Consider the following 19,359-nt stretch of genomic DNA (forward strand, 5'->3'; position numbering starts at 1 on the left):
GCTTTTCTGGAGTTGTAAGCCCTCTTAGCTCTGTTAATATTTTTTTACTGTATATTTTGCTTTTCGAAATTTTTCTTTGGTTTTTTGGGGGGCCCCTTTTGTTTTCGGCCCAGCTAACTGGTGTGTGTTTACGTGCATGTGCGTGTGTGTGTGTGTTGCCATTTTGGTGGGATTTAAATAGGAAGACACTAATGTATGTTTTCTGTTACTTCTGCAAACCTTTATAATTGTTCCTTGCTCAAGATGTTTTGCAGATACCTTTTCCTTCATCATTTATGACCTATAGCTGACCCTTGAGCAACATGGAAGTTAAAGGTGCCAGCCCTTTGTGTCGTGGAAAATCCTAATGTAATCTGTAGTCAGCTCTCTGTATGTGGTTCCTCCCTATCCACGGGGCATTTCTGATTCAATCAGCTGTGGATTGTGTATTACTGTAGCAGGTGTACATTCAAAAATCTACATATAAAGTGGACCTGTGCAGTTGAAACTTGTCTTGTTCAAGGGTCATCTGTACACTTTTTGGCTCCATTGATTTTTATCTTAGTCCTTGCCAACTGCTTTAAATAATTGAAACAGTAGATTAAAGGGGATTGAGTAAGGAAGTATATATATAAGTGGTTAAAGTTGGGCCTATCTCACACCTACAAAGAACCAGCTGGTGATGGATGTATAAGGTTCATTTGTGGTGCTAGTGAAGACAGGCCTTTCAACCTTTTTGAGTAAGTAACAGAAAACATAGTCATGTATAATGACTGTTGTTGCAGAAGATAAAAATTTCATTCATTCACTAAATATTAATTACACATGAGAATGTGTATTTGTGTTTTAAAGTCCTTAATTTTTGTTTAGCTTCCAGGAAAAAAGACAACTAAGCTTTGGGTTCCAGATGAAGAAGTTTCACCTGAGACAATGGTCAAAGTGAGTGATATGCATAGATCTGTTGATTTTAATATATTTAATATACTGTATTATTATTATAGGTGTTAAAATGTCTGTTCCTGTTATAAAGATACAGCTATTAAAATCAGGGTTTTATATTTATTGTATGACATTATCCTCTGTGCTGTGAGAGTGTAGGGCAATAATGAGAAACTTGAGGCCTGTGGGCAGCTGCACATAATGTAGTTTGGAAAACAAAGTTTGAAAACTTTTTCTATGTTGCTGCTTCTTAGATATCCACTTTTTAATGGGAAAAGGCAGTGCTGGTTTTCTTAGGTACATTCTCCTATTCAGCAAAGATGGTCGTCCAGGTTTTAAGACTGTTCGTCTTTTCCATGGGATTTGATATACTTTTTTATTTTTATTAAAGAAAATTCAACCTGTAATTTCTTGAATTAGGAGTTATGGGTAAAAGGATTGCTCATCACAGCTGTAAAGTATTGCTTTACTAAAACTGTCTGTACTCCGTAATGTAGACCTCATATCAAGCCACTGCCCAAGGTGTAAAGGCCAGGAACAAATATATTAAATATTGTTTTTCTAATTATAATTTCTTGCAGATCCTTTCATTGTATGTGTATTTGTTTATGTTTCATATTGTGAACTACTTCGTCACATTATTGCAGCTTCAGATTCTGATACTATTTCTCCAGGCCTGTAGGGCAGTCTTTCCTTTAGCATCATTGAATGATGCTTGAAAATTTTGAGTTCCAGTATAAACCTGTTTTCTCAGCTTTGGTCTCAAGCAGCAGTTTTGTATAATTGGGCAGCACTGCACTAGAAGGCGGGCCACCTGCGCTTAAGTTCATGGTTACAAAGTGGCCCAGGAAGAGGATCTTAAGACTGATAGCCACATGCCACTGTTCAAAACCCATTTAGCTCTGGAGTCTCAGATCTGTAAAAATTAAGATAATATGTGAAAAAGAGATAATATGCACCCCTTTGAAAGGGCTGTTGCAAGCCTTAGAGGCAATAACAGGTTTTAAAGTACTAAGTACTTCATAATTGTCAAATGCAGTACAAATGTAAGGTGGTATCAACTCTTAGACACAAAAGATCGAATATAATTTTCAGTCGGGATCTTTCTGGACTAGGGAAGTTAGCACGATTTTACTATGGGTTCTAAAGGGTAAAGTGTTTGTTGGGGAAACATTTTTTAAAAAGCAAAAAGAACCAGTTTTTAGATAAATCGTTCATTTGTCAACTACCTGGGGGTGAGACATCTTTAATTTAAAACATTCAAAAAGTTGTCTTCACACATGCAGAAAAAAATAATTTTTTTCTTTCCTTTTCTTAAAAAATATCTGTTAAAAACATTTCTTCATTCTTTTTCAGGGCTGATATAGAATTTCTTTAAATGGTAGCAATGTTTTATTTGTCAATTTGTATTTTAAATAGATTCAGGCTATTAAAATGATGGTTCGATGGCTACTTGGAATGAAAAATAATCACAGTAAATCAGGAACTTCTACTTTAAGATTGCTCACCACAATACTGCATAGTGATGGAGACTTGACAGAACAGGGGAAAATTAGGTATGTAATTACAACTTCAGAGTTCTTTGGATTACACACTATTTTAATGTCTGGTGTAATTGTTGAATGATGGTTTCTTTTTTAAAAGATAATTAATATTGCTTTGTAGGTATGCATATATTTTTATTGTAATACGCTTTTGTATAGTGCTTATTTCAAAATGACAGTCTCATGTCTAGTGCAAGGTACTGCTGTGCAATCTTAAGTATTTTAAACAATAGATGTTTACTGTTTTGAATATCTAATGTGAAAATGTTACTGTACCAATCAATAACTGATGTTTTACATTCTTGTTAATGTCTAAAGCTAAAAGAACAGACTGGATAGAAGGCAACTTACTGAATCTGTTTCCAGAAGTATAAATATATGCAAATGTGAAAAATGACTTGATGCAAATTTTAAAAAATACACATACCTTTTTGTTTGTTTTATTTTGTTTTCTTTGAAAGATGTATAGTATAGTGACTGAAAACATGAGCTCTGGAGCCCAGATTCAAATCCTGGCACCACCTCTTAGCAGCGAGGTGCCTTTCAGCAAGTTACTTTAACCTCTCTGTACCTCAGTTTCCTCATCTATAAAACAGAGATAATGATTACGCCTATCTCGTCTAGCTGTTATGATAATCAAATAAGTTAGTATATTTAATGTATTTAAAACACTGCCCAGCACATAGTAATTAGAAGTATTGATGGTGGTAGTGGTTATTATGTCAAGGTTAGCTAAAATTTAGAAGTTTGTCCTCTGTGAAAACACAAGTGTCATTTATTGTCTCTTACTGGTAATAAAACATGTGAGAATAACTTCCCCCACCTTAACATATGTATCTAGCTTCAAGTCTTTAGAACAAAATATAAATGGTGATTGCCAGCTGCTTAATACTTTTCCATCTTTGTTTCTTTTCTTCTTATATGTTTTGCTCTTGCTGTATTTTTTGCATAGAATATTAACAGTAGCACATTCTTCTCAAACAAATCAAATAATAAGAAAACTCTGTAAAGCATGTTACATGTATAACTCATTTATTTACCTTCCTTCAGTCTAATTAGTTGTCTTCACCTTCTACTCTTATAATTACATGCTAGCGTTCAAGATTTACATAATAATTAGAGAAAAATTTCCTTAGTATTAATACGTTTTGTCTTAAATTTATTAATTACATTGTTTATGTGCACTTTAGATCTCACCTGTTTTTGTTTCTTTTTTAATCTATTTTTGGTTATGTTGGGTCTTCGTTGCTGCACGCGGGCTTTCTCTAGTTGGGGTGAGCAGGGGCTACTCTTCACTGTGGTGCGCGAGCTTCTCATTGCGGTGGCTTCTCTTGCTGTGGAGCACAGGCTCTAGGTGCGTGGGCTTCAGTAGCTGTGGCACGTGGGCTCAGTAGTCATGGCTCGCGGGCTCTAGAGTGCAGGCTCAGTAGTTGTGGTGCACAGGCTTAGTTGCTGTGTGGCATGTGGGATCTTCCCGGACCAGGGCTTGAACCCGTGTCCCCTGCATTGGCAGGTAGATTCTTAACCACTGCGCCACCAGGAAAGTCCCTCACCTGTTTTTATCCATGTTATTCTTTAATAAAATCACGTGTGTACTTGAATTCTGCACATGTATTTGAATTACATTGGGTCTGCTTTTTTTTTTTAATTTTACTGAAGTATAGTTGATTTACAGTGGTGTGTTAATTTCTGCTGTACAGCAGAGTGACTCAGGTAAACATTTATATATATATATATATATATATATATATATATATAAAATCTTTTCATATTCTTTTCCATTGTATTTTGTCACAGGATATTGAATATAGTTCCCTATACTATACAGTAGGGCCTTGTTTATCCATCCTGTATATAAAAGTTTGCCTCTACTAATCCCAAACTCCCAATCCTTCCCTCCCCTACACCTCCTCCCCTTTGGCAACCACAAGTTTATTTTCTATATCTGTGAGTCTGTTTTTGTTTCATAGATAATGTTGATTCATGTCATATTTTAGATTCCACATGTAAGTGATATCATATGGTATTTGTCTTTCTCTTTCTGAGTTACTTTGCTTAGTATGATAATCTCTAGGTCCATTTGTGTTGCTGCAAATGGCATTATTTCATTCTTTTTTGATGGCCGAGTAATATTCCATTAATATTCCATTATATACACCACATCTTCTTTATCCATTCATCTATCAGTGGACATTTAGCTTGTTTCCATGTCTTGGCTATTGTAAATAGTGCTGCTGTGAAGATAGGGGTGCCTGTATCTTTTCGAATTATAGTTTTGTCTGGGTTTATGCCCAGGAATGGGATTGCTGGATCATGTGGCAACTCTGTTTTTAGTTTTTTGAGGAAATTCCATATTGTTTTCCATAATGGCTTTACCGATTTACATTCCCACCAATAGCATAAGAGGGTACCCTGTTCTCCACACCTCTCCAGCATTTGTTATTTGTAGACTTTTTAATGATGGCCATTCTGACCAGTGTGAGGTGGTACCTCATTGTAGCTTTGATTTGCATTTCTCTAATAATTAGCAATGTTGAGCATCTTTTCATGTGCCTATTGGCCATCTGTATGTCTTCTTTGGAGAAATGTGTATTTAGGTCCTCTGCACATTTTTTGATTGGGTTGTTTGTTTTTTTTTGTTGTAGAGTTGTATGAGCTGTTTGTATATTTTGGAGATTAAGCCCTTGTCAGTTGCGTCATTTGCAAATATTTTCTCCCAGTCTCTGGGTTGTCTTTTCATTTTGTTTGTGGTTTCCTTTGCTGTGCAAAAGCTTTTAAGTTTCATTAGGTCTTATTTGTTTATTTTTGCTTTTGTTTCTATTGCCTTGGGACCCTGACCTAAGAAAACATTGGTACAATTTATGTCAGAGAATGTTTCACCTTTGTTCTCTTCTAGGAGTTTTGTGGTATCTTGTCTTTAAGCCATTTTGAGTTTATTTTTGTGTATGGTGTGAGGGTGTGTTTTAACTTCATTGATTCACGTGCAGCTGTCCAGCTTTCCCAGCACCACTTGCTTTTTCCCCATTGTATATTCTTGCTTCCTTTTTTTTTTTTTTTTTTTTTTTTTTTTTGCGGTACGCGGGCCTCTCACTGTTGTGGCCTCTCCCGTTGCAGAGCACAGGCTCCAGACGTGCAGGCTCAGCGGCCACGGCTCACGGGCCTAGCCACTCCGTGGCATGTGAGATCTTCCTGGACCAGGGCACAAACCTGTGTCCCCTGCATTGGCAGGCGGACTCTCAACCACTGCACCACCAGGGAAGCCCTTGCCTCCTTTCTTGAAGATTAAGTGTGTGGGTTTATTTCGGGGCTCTTTGTTCTGTTCTGTTGATCCATATGTCCCTTTTTGTGCCAGCATCATGCTGTTTTGATTACTGTAGCCTTGTAGTATTATCTGAAGTCTGGGAGGGTTTCCTGCTTTGTTCTTTTTCCTCAGGATTGCATTGGTAATTCTGGGTCTTTTATGGTTCCATATACATTTTAGGATTATTTATTTTTGTTCTGTGAAAAATGTCATGGATAATTTGATAGGGATCGCATTAAATCTGTAGACTGCTCTGGGTAGTCTGGCCATTTTAACAATATTAATTCTTTTCAATCCAAGAGCTTGGGATGTTTTTCCATTTCTTTGAATCATCTTCAGTTTCCTTTGTTAATGTTTTGTAGTACTCACCATATAAGTCTTTCAGCTCCTTGGTCAGGTTTATTTCTAAGTATTTTATTTTGCGGGGTACAGTTTGAAAAGGGATTGTTTGTTCACATTCCCTTTCTAATATTTCATTGTTAGTGTAAAGAAATGCAACTGATTTCTGTATGTTAATGTTGTATCCTGCTACTTTGCTGAATTCATTTATCAGTTATAGTACTTTTTGTGTGGAGTCCTTAGAGTTTTCTACATATAATAATATCATGTCTCCTTTGTTGAAGATTAATTGTCCATAGGTGTGTGTGTTTATTTCTGGGCTCTCTGATAATTAATATTATGTGTGTATAACAATAATTTTACCTCTTCCCCACCAATTTGAATAGCTTTTATTTCTTTTCCTTCTCTGATTGCTTTGGCTAGGACTTCTGATACTGTGTTGAAGAGAAGTGGTGAGAGTGGGCATCCTTGTCTTGTTGCAGATTTTAGCAGGAAGGCTTTCAGCTTTTCACTGTTGAGTATTATATTGTCTGTGTGTTTGTCATAAATAGCTTTTATTATGTTGAGCTATGCTCCCTCTATACTCACTTTCATAAGGGTTTTTATCATGAATGGATGTTAAATTTTATCAAATGCTTTTTCTGCATCTAGTGAGATGATCATGTGGTTTTTGTCCTTTCTTTTGTTGATGTGATGTATCACATTGATTGATTTGCGTATGTTGAACCATCCTTGTGACCCTGGGATGAATCCAACTTGATCATGGTGTATGACCTTTTTTATTTGTTGTTGGATTCAAGTTGCTGATACTTTGTTGATAATTTTTGTGTCTACTCATCAAAAATATTGGCCTATAATTTGCTTTATGGTGGTGTGTTTGTCTGGTTTTGGTATCAGGGTGATGGTGGCTTCATAGAATGTCTTTGGGAGTGTTCCTTCCTCTTTAGTCTTTTGTAAGAGTTTGAGAAGGATCAGTATAAGTTCTTTTTTGTATGTTTCGTAGAATTTCCCAGTGAAACCATCTGGTCCTGGACTTTGGTTTGTAGGAGTCTGTTTTCTCAGATTCTGTATCATTCTAGTGGTTGGCCTGTTCAAGTTATCTGTTTCTTCTTGATTCAGTTTTGGTGGGCTGTATGTTTCTCGAAAGTTGTCCACTTCTTCTAGGTTTACAGTATTGTTCATAGTATTCTCTCTTTTTTTTTTTTGTATTTCTGTGGTATCAGGTGTGATTTCTCATCTTTAATTTCTTATTTTGTTTATTTATGTCTTCTCTCTTTTCTTCTTGGTGAGCCTGGCCAGAGGTTTGTCAATTTTGTTTACCCTTTCAAAGAACTAGCTCTTGGTTTTATTGATTTTTTTAATTGTTTTTTAATCTTGATTTTAGTTATTTCCTCTCTGAGCTTTATTATCTCCTTTAGTCTGCTGACTTTAGGTTTTGTTTGTTCTTCTTTTTCTAATTCTTTTAGGTGGTGGGTTAGGTTGTTTATTTGAGATTTTTCTTGTTTCTTAAAGAAGGCCTGTATTGCTATGAACTTCCCTCTAAGAACTGCTTTTGCTGTATCCCATAGATTTTGTATGGTTGTGTTTTCATTGTCATTTGCCTCAAAGCGTTTTTAAATTTCTTCTTTGATTTCATCGTTGCCCTGTTGGTTTTTTAGTAGCATATTGTTTAGTCTCCATGTAATTGTTTTTTTCTCATTCTTTTTCTGTGGTTGATTTCTAGTCTCATGCCGTTGTGGTCAGAAAAGATGCTTCAAATAATTTCTATACTCTTAAATTTGTTGAGGCTTGTTTTGTGCCCTAGTATGTGGTCTCTCCTAGGGAATGTTCCATGTGCCCTTAAAAAGAATGTGTATTCTTTTTTTGGATGTATTGTACTGAAGATATCAATTAAGTCTAACTGTTCTGTTGTATCATTTAGGATCTCTGTTGCCTTATTGATTTTCTGTCTTGAAGATCTGTCCATTGATGTGAATGGGGTGTTAAAGCCTCCTACTATTATTGTATTCCTGTCAGTTTCTCTTTTTATGTGTGTTAGTATTTGTTTTATGTATTTGGGTGCTCCTATATTGGGTGCATATAAGTGGGCAAGTGTAATATTCTCTCCTTGTACTGATCCTTTTATCATTATATAGTGTCCTTTTTTATCTTTCTTTATAGCCTTTGTTTTAAAGTCTGTTTTGTCTGATATGAGTATTTTGACCCGCGGTCTCTTGTCATTTCTGTTTGCATGAAATATCTTTTTCCATCCCCTCACTTCAATCTGTGTGTCTCCTTTGCCCTAAAGTAGGTCTCTTGTAGGCAGCATATTGTAGGCTCTTTTTTTTTTTTTTTATCCAATTTGCCACTCTGTGTCTTTTGATTGGAGCATTTAGTCCATCGACATTTAAGGTAATTACTGATAGATATGTATTTATTGCCATTTTAAACCTTGTTTTCCCATTGATTTTATATTTCTTCTTTGTCCCTTTCTTTTCCTTTTTCCTTTTGTGGTTTGATGATTTTCTTTTGTGTTATTCTTATGTTCTCTTTGTTTTTGTGACTCTCTTGTATGTTTTTGATTTGTGGTTGCCCTGTTTTTCAAATACGTTAACACTTTTCCTGTATCTCCTTGCTTTAGACTGGTAGTCATACAGGCTCAAACAAATTAAAAAAAAAAATGTATGTTTTCTTACTTCACCACATTTTATGATTTTGATGTCCTCTTTTACATCTTCATGTTCACACTTTTGCTGTTCATTGTGGTAATCATCGCTTTCACAGAAATTTTTTGATGTTTTGTTAATCTGTGTACTTGCTTATTTAAGTGATTTACTTTCCAATTATGACTTTCTCTTTCGTATAGATCCTTACATCTTTTCTACTTAGAGAAGACCTTTCAGCATTTCCTTTAGGATAGGTTTAGTATTGCTGTATTCTTTTAGTTTTTGTTTGTCTGAGAAATTCTTTATCTTTCCTTCTATTCTAAGTGATAATCTTGCTGGGTAGAGTATGCTAGGTTGCAGAGTTTTCCCTTTCAGGACTTTGAATATATCTTGCTATTCCCTTCCGGCCTGCAACTTTCTGTAGAGAAATCAACTGATAGCCTTATGGGGGTTTCCCTGTAATTAACACTTTGTTTTTCTCTTGCTGCCTGTAGAGTCCTCTCTTTATCTTTAACATGTGCCATTTTTATTATAATATGTCTTGGTGTAAGTCTGTTTGGGTTTATCTTGTTTGGGACCCTCTTTGCTTCCTGTATCTAGATATCTGTTTCCTTCTTTAGACTTGGGAGGTTTTCAGCCTTAATTTCTTCAAATACATTTTCAATCCCCTTTTCTCTTTCCTCTTGTTCTGGAATCCCTATTATGCGTAGGTTGACACGCTTTATATTGTTCTTTTTTTCATTTGGGTTTCTGTCTGCTGTTCTAACTGGGTGATTTCCATTATTCTATCTTCCACATCACTTATTCCTTCTTCTACAGTATTCATTTTGCTATTCATAGCCTTTAGTTCAGCTTTCGTCTCTTCAAATGAATTCTCCATTTTTTCTTGGCTCCTCCTTACAGTTTCTAGGTCCTTCTTACAGTAATCTGCACCTATGTCCATAGCCTTTCTTAATTCCTTCAGTATTTTCATTATCTCCTTTTTGACCTTGGTGTCTATTAGATTGAAGCAGTCTGTTTCATTGTTTGTTCTTTCAGGGGAATTCTCTTGATCTTTTAATTGGGAATGGTTCCTCTGCTTCTTCATTTTACTTATATTTCTCTTGCTCTATGAGTTTAGGAGAAACAGTTATATACTGTGGTCTTGGAGGGTATTTTTATGTGGGAATGTCCCTGTGTAGCCTGTGTGGGTTTAATATTTTTTGGTGTGAGGGCTGTTTTTAGTATGGATGCCTGCCACCTCTTTCCTCGGTGTATGCTGGCCATTATCCCCTTGATAGGAGGTGTGACTGATGTTGTGGTGACCAGGGCCTGCACAGGATATTGACCAGGGCCTTCTCTTTGCTCTGTGATTGTCATTGCCTTGTTGGGGCAGGGTCTGCTCCCTAGTTGTTGGAGTAGAAGCCCCAGATAATGTTTCTAAGCTGTGGTGCAAGGTAGGTGGGATTGGAATGCTCCCACTGGGAGAGGAGCCACTGAGTGTTCTTCCACTGGAGCTGTTCAACTGAGTGTGCTCTTTTGTGTCACGTTTCACCTGTTGTGCAGACTCACAAAGTACACTGTTGTGGGTACTGCCCTCGGGCCCACCTCAACTGTGGGTATGCCAGCAGTTGTCCCTGGTGTCTCTCAGGAGTTGTTTCCACAAGGCCACCAGTGCAGATCCACTGAAGTCAGGTCTCAGGACTGCAGTAGTCGTGCACCTGGACCCACTGTGGGAGCTATGGAGGCAGCTCAGACCCTAGCCTGGCCCAGCCCCCATGTGTACATGCCCACAGAGCCTGCAGCTGCTAAGACCTGACATGTCCCCGCTGCAGGAGCACTCACTGGGTCTCTGTTTTTAAACTGGGTCTTCAAAAACGTAGTTGTAAAGTATTGTAATTATTTATTTTTTATTTGTACTAAAAAAACTCCAACAAGAAAAATCAGACTTTCCTTAGCAGTGGTTGGGTGATTTACCTTATATTAACTACTTGGAATATTGCTGTTGATGAACTGAAAAGCACCTCTGGGACCTGTAACTTCAGAACCTTATTAATGTTGGCATACATTCAATAAATATTTTTACAAAATCCTTAGAAAGATAAAGGAAGAGTCTTAAACCAACTAGATCATTAGATCTTGGAAGACTGAGCTTTGTCTCTTTTAATGAGCTTTGTCTCTTTTAAGTCCCTCTCAGTACCGTATATAAAATTGACACATATTTGTTGTATGAATATTAAATAATAATCTTTTACTATGGAACTACATAGGGGATCCTAATTAAGGAGTTACAGTTTCCCTCCTTACATTAGTCCAGTTACATTAGTAATTCATCTAACATGTCAGTGTATTAGGAAGGATTGTTTAAATATATTTACTAGTCAGGAATTTCCTAATTGTTTAAGTATGTCCCATTTAGCAAAAAATTTCTTAAATATAGGCTCTTGGGGGTATTTCAAAGGTTGAATACTAGCTAAAAGTAGTAATGTTTTATCTACTACACCTGCTTTCATTCCACTTCTTTTGTACTTAGCACCATAGTTTCAGTTGACAGATTAGGAACTTAGGATATTTTATGCCTAATGTATAAGTAAACACATTAAAAAAAAATCTGTAGTGGAAGACTTAAGACCTAACAACTAAACATACAAATATATTTGTTCTAGGCTTGGCTGAAAGCTGTTTTGTGTGGGATAAGAGAACTCAATGACTAGCATAGACTTATGTTCAAGAGAAGAATTTTGTGGCATTACACACCATCTTAGAGAAGTGAAGGAAGCATAATATGGTGTTCAGTATCACTAAATTGTTTTCTACCCTTTTTTTTCCTTGGCCAGAGGAATTTTTATAAAATTAAATATTCAAAGTAGGAATGTTTTTGTGCAGACATTTAGAAATCTAATTCACATTCTTTCTTGCTTATTTTTCAGTAAACCAGATATGTCACGTCTGAGACTTGCTGCTGGGAGTGCTATTGTGAAGCTGGCACAGGAACCCTGTTATCATGAAATTATCACATTAGAACAATATCAGCTATGTGCTTTAGCTATCAATGTAAGGAAAATGGCTATATAGAACATGACTTTCTATGGTCTTTGACTTTTAGGAAGGAGAAAGTCCACCATGATAAAGAGATAAAAATCTTGAATGTTTGTGTCTCCTCTTGGAAAATTTATGTATGTGAAACATTTTAGAGTTCTAAAACTGTCATTTGAATTGTGGGTTGCTGACATAGTACAGTTGATTCTTGTTACTTGCAGTAGAACACAACTTTGTTTTTTGTCTGGTTCTGTTTAATGGCACCTTTTTTAGTGTATAGTTGTTTCATTAACATTGAACTCATGGCCAACAGCGCTGTAACTCATGCTTGAATGAAGCTTATGTGACACAGATTTTCTCCATAAGGCACATACAGCCTTCTTGCTCTTAGGAACACGAAACGGCACTTCAGCAGTATGCATGGGAGCTATTTTAAACAACAAAATCACCAGTAAAAAGTATAAAAATGCAAAAAATGTGGCACTAGAGAGACCACCAAACAGACATTTGTTTATGATAATGAGAGCTGAAGCAGGGAGGCAGAACATTGCTTTGTTTGACTTCTGCTGGGACGTGTGTCAGGCAACTCAAACTTTTCGTATCTCTGTACATTTACTGTTTTTTATTTTTTTAACATCTTTATTGGAGTATAATTGCTTTACAATGGTGTGTTAGTTTCTGCTTTATAACAAAGTGAATCAGCTGTACATATACATATATCCCCGTATCAATTCCCTCTTGCGTCTCCCTCCCTCCCACCGTCCCTATCCCACCCCACTAGGTGGTCACAAAGCACCGAGCTGATCTCCCTCTGCTATGTGAGCTGATCTCCCTGTGCTATGCGGCTGCTTCCCACTAGCTATTGGTTTTACATTTGGTAGTGTATATATGTACATGCCACTCTCTCACTTTGTCCCAGGTTACCCTTCCCCCTCCCTGTGTCCTCAAGTCCATTCTCTAGTATGTCTACGTCTTTATTCCTGTCCTGCCCCTAGGTTTTTTTTTTTTTTGTATGACGGACTCTAGGTCCATCCACCTTACTACAAATAACTCAATTTCGTTTCTTTTTATGGCTGAGTAATATACCATTGTATATATGTGCCACATCTTCTTTATCCATTCATCTGTCGATGGACAATTAGGTTGCTTCCATGTCCTGGCTATTGTAAATAGAGCTGCAGTGAACATTGTGGTACATGACTCTTTTGGTATTATGGTTTTCTCAGGGTATATGCCCAGTAGTGGGATTGCTGGGTCGTATGGTAATTCTATTTTTAGTTTTTTAAGGAACCTCCATACTGTTCTCCATAGTGGCTGTATCAATTTACACTCCCACCAACAGTGCGAGAGGGTTCCCTTTTCTCTGCACCCTCTCCCACATTTATTGTTTGTAGATTTTTTAATGATGGCCATTCTGACTGGTATGAGGTGATACCTCATTGTAGTTTTGATTTGCATTTCTGTAATGATTAGTGATGTTGAGCATCCTCTCATGTGTTTGTTGGCAATCTGTGTATCTTCTTTGGAGAAATGTCTGTTTAGGTCTTCTGCCCATTTTTGGATTGGGTTGTTGGTTTTTTTGATATTGAACTGCATGAGCTGCTTGTAAATTTTGGAGATTAATCCTTTGTCAGCTGCTTCATTTGCAAATATTTTCTCCCATTGAGTTGCAGTCCATTGAGTTGTTGGATTCTTGGTCTGGTATTTGTTAGTGTATTGGTGTTGTCGGTTGTGAAGTAGAAATTTTTTTTTTTTTTAAAAAGGTATGTATGAAAATATGTTAAAAGAGATGGGCTTTGTTTGAAACTCCCTGTGTGTAATAAGTTTGTGCAGATCATTAGTTATCCACTACGTGCAAAAAGCATCCACACTTGGTAAGTTCTAGAGACTTTCTTTTCTAGCACACTATTTGTTTTATGTTACTATCTCAGTCACCAGATTCCCAAGGTCAAAGTACAGATTACCTAAGTTTAAAGATTGTTTTGAAATTCTGTCTGTGGAACATGTGTTAATGGTTCAGAGTTAATTATTAGCACATTTTCACAACTTACAAACATGAGATTACCCTATCCTATGCAAAACTTTTTCCTAATTCTGCTTTTCCTTTAAACCACATGCTTGTCTCTTCTTTTTAAACCTCCAAACCTCAAGAAAGAGTAATCTGTATCTTTGTCTCTCTGATCCTCTCACTCCTCACTACTCACATTTTGCCATTTGCCTTCACTGTTTTCCAAAAATGGTCTAATTAAGTCCCCCAATCCAATGATCTTAATTTTTTTTTTTTTTTTTTCTGTACACGGGCCTCTCACTGTTGTGGCCTCTCCTGTTGCGGAGCACAGGCTCCAGACGCGCAGGCTCAGCGGCCATGGCTCATGGGCCCAGCCGCTCCGCGGCATGTGGGATCTTCCCGGACCAGGGCACGAACCCGTGTCCCCTGCATCGGCAGGCGGACTCTCAACCACTGCACCACCAGGGAAGCCCCAATGATCTTAATTTTTATTATACATGTCCTTTTTGCATCATTTGACACAGCTCACTGCACCTTTATTCTTGAAACGCTCTTCTTTGTTTTTTGTCTCCTGATCTTTGTCATGCTTCTCGACTACATTTTCTGGCCCTTCTCAAGTTTCCAGTCCCACTTCCAGTGCTAAACAGAAATTTCAAACTTTCATGTTCTGTGAAGGTAAGACTGAATCTTTCCCAAATCTATTCTTTCGTGACCTGCAGAGAGCCTCAATAAGCATTAAATAAAGCTGGTTGGCATTTCTTAGACCTAAAATGATGATTTATATTTGACTATTTGCTTGTAGTTGCACCTTGTTGCAAAAGTACAGATAATTCTGTCCTTTGATATCTATTATATCTCTTTTTATTCATACCTTCTTAACCATTCTTACTGCTGTACCCATCATTAGCTCTCAACTATGCTATTCTCTGTAGTTCGTTAAATTTCTCTGTTACAGTTCTGATCATGTTATTCCCCTGGTCAAAAATATTTAGGCTCTTACACTCGTAAGAAAGAAAAAATCGCATATATTTTACATTGCCATTCAAGCCCTTCTAATATTTGGACCCAAATATACATTTAAAAATTCTGTTTAGCACACTGCCCTTTACCCATGCTTATTTCAACAAAGCCGAACATTTTTTTCTTTTATGTACCTGTGGTTTGCTGCCTCTAATTTTGTTTTCACCCTCTCATTTCTACACATCCAAATCCAACCCTTTCTGCAAATCAAGGCTCAGGCACAGCCTTCTCCACAAAACTTGCTCTTGTTCTTACAGCTACAGATTTTGTCTCTAGTACTCCGGTACATACATGCATTGTGCTTAGTTATGTACCTATGGTTTATTTCTCTTTGCTTGAGTTGAGATCTTTAAAGGCAATATTGTGTCTCAGTGACCTTTGTCATGTACTTGAATAGAAAGTAAATATAGAGGAATAGAAATTCAATAATAATCTTAAAATTATTTAATAATTACTTAGGTATTTTAGAATTTGAATGCAATTCATTAAAATTTGCTGTATACTGCTATGTGCTATGCATTGTTCTAGGTTCTGTAAGTGCAAAGATGAGTCATGGCTACAGCCCTCAAGAAGATAACCTCTTAGGAGAACAGAAAATATAAATAAGTGTTGATAACACAGTGCGGTACACAGAGTAATTGAACTATTTGCAAGATACTAGAAGTAGCTCTGAGATAATTTATACTTAAAAAGTACACTTTGCTGTACAGCAGAAATTAACACAACATTGTAAATCAACTATATTTCAATTCAAAAAAGGACATTAAAATTTAATTTAAGATGCAGACTAAAATTAATTTCTTAGTAGTGAATAAAATCTTTGATCAGAACTTTATCCTTGGGAAAAATATTTTGTAGTATTAGACACCATCTTCTTTATGTTGAACCAATTATTTGTTATAAGTATAACCATGAAAGTATCAAGTGTGCTTTTTTGAGAGTGTATTTTTCCTGATAAAAATTGTATCACTCTATCCTTTACTTCACATGCTTTTATAACCTAGTCAAAAGGGTAAATCTTTACTTCACATTTTTTAATAACCTAGTCAAAGGGATAAATCTGTCCTTCATATTTTTTTTATAACCTAACGAAAAGGGTAAATCTTTGCAAAAAACAAACATTGGAAGACTTCCTCAGTTCCCAGGAGCACATCTTTTAATCTTTATTCACATGATTCTCTTTTGATGTACATACTGTATCATCACTGTGGTCAGTTTTCTAATCTTTTGTTGTTAAATGTGTCAGTTGCCTGGCATATGATTTGACAGTTCTTTTCTAACATCACTTTAATGACTTTGAAACTCTCCTACCTTTGCTATGATTCACAATTGACTTTGTAATGAATTTGCATTGTACTGTTGGATCCTCGATGCTTAATGAGAGAATGACATGTTCTATCCCCCTAGTGTATCTAACTAGGGGATAGGGATAGGGGGAGGGATGTTTGAGTGCTATTCAGTGTTTCTGTTGTTTGCTTTATTGAAGTATATTTGATTTATAATATTGTGTTAGTTTCAGGTGTAACCAGCTTAGTGATTCAGGTTGACTTTTGCAGATTATATTCCACTGTATAGATTATTACAAGATATTAGGTATAATTCCCTGTGCTATACAGTAAATCCTTATTGCTTTTCTATTTTATGTATAGTACTTTGTATCTATTAATCCCATACTCCTAATTTGTTCCTCTCCCTCTTGTTTAATATTTTAATGAATGGTCTGTTCATTTGTGAATATATTTGTGATATATTGACTTTTACTTACATAGTTTGTAATTGGGTATTTTTGTAATAAATAATTGAATACTGAAAATTCCTCTCCCTATAGGAGTAATACTGAGGAAGGAATGAGATAAGTTTAACTTCCTTTTGTGGATTATGAGGGTAGATAATAGACAATATTTCTGTGAAAGCTTGACTGCTTCTTTTTTATAATTGAAGTATAGTTGATATACAGTGTTGTGGTAATTTATGCTATACAGCAAAGTGATTCAGGTATGTGTGTATGTGTGTGTGTGTATATGTTCTTTTTTATATGCTTTTCCATGATGGTTTATCACAGGATATTGAATATAGTTCCCTGTGTTCTACAGTAGGACCTTGACCTTGTTGTTTTTCCATTCTATATATAATAGTTTACATCTGCTAACCCCAAGCTCCCACTCCATCCCTCCCCCACCCCACTTTCCTGGGCATATGTCCGGAAAAGATAAAAACTCTAATTTGAAAAGATACATGCATCCCAGTGTTCGTAGCAGCACTATTTACAATAGCCAAGACATGAAAGCAACCTAAACGTCCTTCAACAGATGAGTGGGTAAAGAAGATATGGTGTGTGTGTGTGTATGTGTGTGTGTGTATATATATATATATATATATATATACACACACACACACAAACACACACATACATACAATGGAATATTAGCCATAAAAAAGAATGGAATTATTATTGTATCATTCTTTTTATGGCTGAGTAGTATTCCATTGTATATATGTACCACATCTTTATCCATTCATCTGTCGATGGACATTTAAGTTGTTTCCATATCTTGACTATTGTGTGTAGTGCTGCTATGAATAAAGGGGTGCCTGTATCTTTTTGAATTATAGTTTTGTCCAGGTATATGCCCAGGAGTGGGATTGCTGGATCATATGGCAACTATGTTTTTAGTTTTTTGAGGAACCTCCATACTGTTTTCCATAGTGGCTGCACTTGACTACTTTTTTAAAAGTGGGTATTTGGTATTGTAATAAACTGAAGTTTAAGTTAAGTGAAAGAAGATACCCAAAATAGGGATTTAATGATAAGGGCAAGATGTTATGACCTAGGTTTCGAAGAAAAACAAAATTTATATTCTCGATAGAAGAAATAAACATAAAGTTGCAATAATATGAAACATACCACATGTTATGTTCATTGGTGGAGTGTAAGGTGTAATAATGAAAGTCTTTTTATGTCATAGAAGGTCTTTGTATGTCTCGTATATGGCTCAAAAGTCATATGAGCTTTTCCCTGTAGTTTAGAAAAAATTCTGATAATCTGTGTACCAGATATTGTGCTAGGTTTAGAGGCACAAAGAAAAATAAAGACGTCGTTCTCATCTTCAAAGAACAAACAGCACTGGGTAAGACAGATAAACCAGTTGTTTTCATACTGTATACTAAAGGCTGTGGTGGAGATAAGCACAGAGTGCTAAGGGAGCACAGAAGTGGATGCAGGATACAGATTGCTCAGTGATTTCTGAAAGATACAGGAGCTGTCGTTAAAGATGAGGTCTAGGAGAGTGGAGGTGGGTGGTCTAGGAGAGTGGGGAGCGTGAAGAAAGCCAGCACAGTGGCAATGAACAGATTGGTTCATTTATAGAACTGAAAGTAATGTGATGTTTCTGAAATTAGTAACTCTTGCCTTCAGAGTTGTCCATTTTAATCTGAATAGTTTTTTAAATGATAGGACTAAAATATATAAATTGGACAGTTTTATCTTGCTCAGCAAACGAAAAAGCTAAATATTAGATAGTGTTCAAACTTTTTTTTTTACACATCTCATTTATTTAAGTTAGGATGGATTAATATTTACTAGTGTTATCTGTTTTAAGATTACATTCAATGTGTTCTAACACCAGGTAGCTGGTAGTTATTAGGGTCCAGGTGGTCACTCCAGCCTTGATATTAACTTATCACATCTCAGTCTTGTGAACAGAAGCAGTGATTGTGGGTAAACTTGCTATGTTTACCCTTCTGGTTACTTGATATAGCAAATTTCATATCTAAAGTTGTTACTCTTTGGTACCATGTGGATAATATGTTAAATAATTGTGTCTTTCAGGATGAATGCTATCAAGTAAGACAAGTGTTTGCTCAGAAACTGCACAAAGGTCTTTCCCGATTACGGCTTCCACTTGAGTATATGGCAATTTGTGCACTTTGTGCGAAAGATCCTGTAAAAGAAAGAAGAGCTCATGCCAGGCAGTGTCTGGTAAAAAATATCAATGTGAGACGCGAGTATCTGAAACAGCATGCAGCTGTTAGTGGTAAGCGTATATGAAAATGAAAAGTGTACTTTCCCATCCTGCCAGTTTCAGTTTTATAGAACACAAAATGATGTTACTGTTATTTATTATATTCTAACTTGCCCTCATTAAATAAGAAGTTGTTACTGTTTTTCAATAGCAGCTTTTCCTTTTAATAGGTCATTTTAAAATATAAATGCATGGGTATTTAAATATCAACCCATAGCTCTTTATGCAACTGACTAAAAGGCCAAGGGAAAAAAATCAGTGACTTTGGAGGTAAATAAAACAGTAAGCGGTACATTTATGTAGATTGTCTAAGTACTATCTTTTAGTTTAAAAAAGTACCGGTCTTCGATCTTTATTGGTTGTCCTCACCTGTAGCTGACATTAATAGCGGGTTCCTGTGTGCCTTTTTAAAATCTGCTCACTTTACCCCATCCACACTATTAGTTTTTGTGCCCCTCTGACTTCTGTGACTTGATCAACAGCATTAAAATCCATCCAGTTATGCAAGTCAGAAATCAGAGGCATTCTTCACGCCTTCTTTTTT

General features: G+C 36.2%; 1 protein-coding gene across 6 annotated transcripts in view; it reads left to right on the forward strand.

Annotated features, from left to right (window-relative positions):
• Positions 1-19,359, forward strand: part of PDS5B (PDS5 cohesin associated factor B) — a 197,080-nt gene that overhangs the window by 155,916 nt on the left and 21,805 nt on the right. For all 6 annotated transcript variants that reach the window (XM_069540023.1, XM_059996004.1, XM_059996005.2 and 3 more), the window contains 4 exons: positions 850-918; positions 2,338-2,474; positions 11,657-11,780; positions 18,623-18,827. In XM_069540023.1, the coding sequence (XP_069396124.1) occupies positions 850-918; positions 2,338-2,474; positions 11,657-11,780; positions 18,623-18,827 (535 nt within the window). The remainder of the gene's footprint in view (positions 1-849; positions 919-2,337; positions 2,475-11,656; positions 11,781-18,622; positions 18,828-19,359) is intronic.

This window comes from Delphinus delphis, chromosome 18 (assembly GCF_949987515.2).
Source record: "Delphinus delphis chromosome 18, mDelDel1.2, whole genome shotgun sequence".
NCBI lineage: Eukaryota > Metazoa > Chordata > Mammalia > Artiodactyla > Delphinidae > Delphinus > Delphinus delphis.